The following is a 3526-nucleotide window of genomic DNA, read 5'->3' on the forward strand; positions in this document are numbered from 1 at the left end:
TGTAGTGACTTATGCATTGAGTGTCTTTGTGTAGGTACTCATAATGGTTCTTCACAGTACAGTATTACTCTGAATTCAACAATAAGACATGAGTAGTGTTTTATTTTTATTTTTCTTTTTTTCTTTTCTTGTGGTAAGGTAGAATGATAAGCCATCCCCAATGACAATAAAGGAGCCAATTCTTCATCAGACAATCTAAGGCAACCAGACAACAGAAAGACTAAAGACTGCAATAATTAAAAAGCTCAGACTTAATATTAATTATTGATAATCATCTCTCACATAATCTTTGATTCCTCGTACTCTCTCAACTTCTTTTATTTATTCATTTTTAAACATATTATATATTGATGGGGCAGAGTTGCCAAAGATTTGTCAGATAAACTTTGCGGTCCTCAAGGTCCTGAAGAATATTTTTATTACATATCCTCTCCCTTAAACTGCCACTTGTAGGATCCAACCGTGAATACTAATTTGTCAGCGGCATTGTGAAAAAGGGTGGATTATGTCATCAGTAATTAACAATTTTACATAGTAGCTAACAAAGTGAAGAATATCATACACAAAAATTCGCATAATTCATACCACAGGACCTCAGCTGAGGGTCCTACATGTGTGAAGCAATTATCTTTTCCTTCACGAGAACCAACAACTAGTGCCACTCAATATTTAGTGTTCTCTCAATGACATGTTATGTTCAGTAGCAATTAAGAGCTCAAAAGGTCTGATCCGATTCATCATTAACCGATAGTGACAATAACATCAGGGGCCAAAAGGATAGCCAATCAATGTATCTTTTTCACAACTAGAAAAAAACTGAATAATGGCCAGTGGCCACATTCATTAACACCCGGAAAAGTAGAGCATATTTTCAGACCACTAATATCTAAACTATTACAGCCAAATCAAGTACGACCAGCCGAGAGAAGCTAGCCAACAAGCAAACAATTCAATCACAGATAAGGTATTGTATTGGGAACAAAAACAGGATTAAAACCCACAAACATCAAAGCCCATGAATCAAAAACAAAACAGAAACCATAGGATTAGTTTTAGTCATCCTCCTCCTGAGCTTCCTCCTCATCTTCATAATCATATCCTTCTTCGTCAGCTGTAGCATCTTGGTATTGCTGATACTCAGAGACTAAATCGTTCATGTTACTTTCTGCCTCAGTAAACTCCATCTCATCCATGCCCTCTCCGGTGTACCAATGCAAGAAAGCTTTTCTGCGGAACATAGCTGTGAATTGCTCGCTTACTCTCCTGAACATCTCCTGGATCGAAGTGGAGTTTCCAATGAATGTCGAGGCCATCTTCAAACCAGTTGGCGGAATATCACAAACGGTAGACTTGACATTGTTCGGGATCCACTCAACAAAGTATGAGGAGTTCTTGTTCTGCACGTTGATCATCTGTTCATCAACCTCTTTGGTACTCATCTTGCCACGGAACATGGCTGAGGCAGTCAAGTATCGCCCATGTCGAGGATCAGCAGCGCACATCATGTTTTTGGAATCCCACATCTGTTGAGTAAGCTCTGGAACAGTAAGAGCCCTGTACTGCTGGGATCCACGAGATGTAAGTGGAGCAAACCCAACCATGAAGAAATGCAACCGTGGGAATGGAATGAGATTTACAGCAAGTTTGCGAAGATCAGAGTTGAGTTGACCAGGGAACCGAAGGCAACAAGTTACCCCACTCATTGTAGCAGAGATCAAGTGATTCAGGTCACCAACTGAAAAAGCCAAAATCAATAGTCAAATCAACATTGTCAAAACAAAAACCAATAACCCATGAACCTTTCATTACGCCATAGCAAAGTAGCCCTTGCCGGTGGTAACTTGGTCCCACTTCTATATAATAAGGCCTATCACTAAAATCATTACTATACTATGAATGGTTAGGGGAAAACAACTCACAGCTAGGAGTAGTAAGCTTAAGAGTTCTGAAGCAAATATCGTAGAGGGCTTCATTGTCCAAAACCATGCATTCGTCGGCATTCTCAACAAGTTGGTGTACAGAAAGTGTTGCATTATATGGCTCAACAACAGTGTCAGATACCTTTGGAGATGGGAACACTGAGAAGGTGAGCATCATTCTATCAGGGTATTCCTCTCTGATCTTCGAAATGAGAAGTGTTCCCATTCCTGATCCAGTACCACCTCCCAAAGAGTGACAGACCTGAAATCCTGAACACGGTTACAAATCAAATTAGTCCATCCCCACTAGCAAATAAAAGTAGTATACATAAATTGGAATCATAATCAATTTTGAGATTAAAGATGGTTAATAGCAAACTAGGAAAATTAGGTGTTATCTAAAACTTTAAATACTAACATCAATTTTACCAAGATAAAGAAAGCTTTCAAAACTTAAAAGAAGATATATGAATCAATACCTTGTAAGCAGTCACAATTCTCGGCCTCCTTTCTCACCACATCAAGAACCGAATCGATCAACTCAGCGCCCTCAGTGTAGTGACCCTTAGCCCAATTGTTACCGGCTCCCGACTGCCCAAACACGAAATTGTCCGGCCGGAATATCTGACCGTACGGACCTGATCTAACACTGTCCATAGTTCCGGGCTCAAGATCCATGAGGACAGCGCGTGGCACGAACCGTCCGCAACTCGCTTCATTGTAGTACACATTGACTCGCTCAAGTTGGAGTTCGTTGTCCCCCTGGTAACGACCCGTCGAGTCAATTCCATGTTCAGCGCAGACCACTTCCCAAAACTTAGCGCCGATCTGGTTCCCGCACTGGCCTCCCTGGATGTGAAGGATTTCACGCATTTTGATAATCTGAGACGGAATGAGTCACTGTATTTTGGATAGAGGAAGGAAGAAATATCGAGGACTGGAGTGAGAAACACTGCAAATATTTTTGGCTGTGGATGATTACTTTTGAAATAGGCTAGCATTTTATAGGTGGGAAAGAAGAATAGTTTAACGGCGTTAAGTGGGGCTCGTGAGTTAACGGTGAAAACGACAACGCCGTTTGAATTACGGGGTAATTCGAAAATTAAAATTAAGTGCGATTTTACAACTTTAATACCAAAATACTACTGTTCTCTGTTTACAAAACTATGCATGTAATAATATTTTATCAATGAAAGTGTCATTCCTTGATAAAAGTATTTTGATGAAATTTATTTTTGATATGAACAAAATATATTTATTTTATTTACATATATTATGTAGGGTAGATACTTGTTTGGTAACATATGTTTTGGCTAAGTAAAACTTTAGTACCTTCTATTACGAATAATTATCTTCGGAGATTCTGTAATTGTAAAATCATTAAAACATGGCACCCTCTACTTGAATTCGTACATCAATTTTTTCACAATATCTTAACTACCCTCAGCTATCAATCATCAACTAATTAAAATATAAGGAATATGCACATTTAGTACCCTATGTTTTTACCGAGTACAACTTTGGTACTTTCCATTACGAATAATTATCATCTGGAATCCTATAATTGTAAAATCAGTAAAAAATTGCATTCTAGACGTAAATTTTAG

General features: G+C 38.6%; 1 protein-coding gene across 1 annotated transcript; it reads right to left on the bottom strand.

Moving 5' to 3' along the window:
* Positions 1-707: 707 nt before the first annotated feature.
* On the bottom strand, positions 708-2900 carry LOC133834724 (tubulin beta-1 chain). Its single transcript, XM_062264429.1, has 3 exons — positions 2399-2900; positions 1920-2189; positions 708-1735 (listed from the first exon to the last, which is right to left on the bottom strand). The coding sequence occupies exons 1-3, from the start codon at positions 2790-2792 to the stop codon at positions 1053-1055; spliced, it is 1347 nt and encodes a 448-aa protein (XP_062120413.1). The 5' UTR covers positions 2793-2900; the 3' UTR covers positions 708-1052.
* Between the last annotated feature and the right edge of the window lie 626 nt (positions 2901-3526).

This window comes from Humulus lupulus, chromosome 5 (assembly GCF_963169125.1).
Source record: "Humulus lupulus chromosome 5, drHumLupu1.1, whole genome shotgun sequence".
Lineage (NCBI taxonomy): Eukaryota > Viridiplantae > Streptophyta > Magnoliopsida > Rosales > Cannabaceae > Humulus > Humulus lupulus.

Bases quoted from the DNA above. Each gene is read 5' to 3' on its own strand.
- LOC133834724 (XM_062264429.1), bottom strand. From the start codon at position 2,792: ATGCGTGAAATCCTTCACATCCAGGGAGGCCAGTGCGGGAACCAGATC. The intron at 2,190-2,398 runs GTATTGATTCAT...AACCGTGTTCAG, and splicing joins GAATTGTGACTGCTTACAAG to GATTTCAGGTCTGTCACTCT. The intron at 1,736-1,919 runs GTGAGTTGTTTT...TGGCTTTTTCAG, and splicing joins TAAGCTTACTACTCCTAGCT to TTGGTGACCTGAATCACTTG.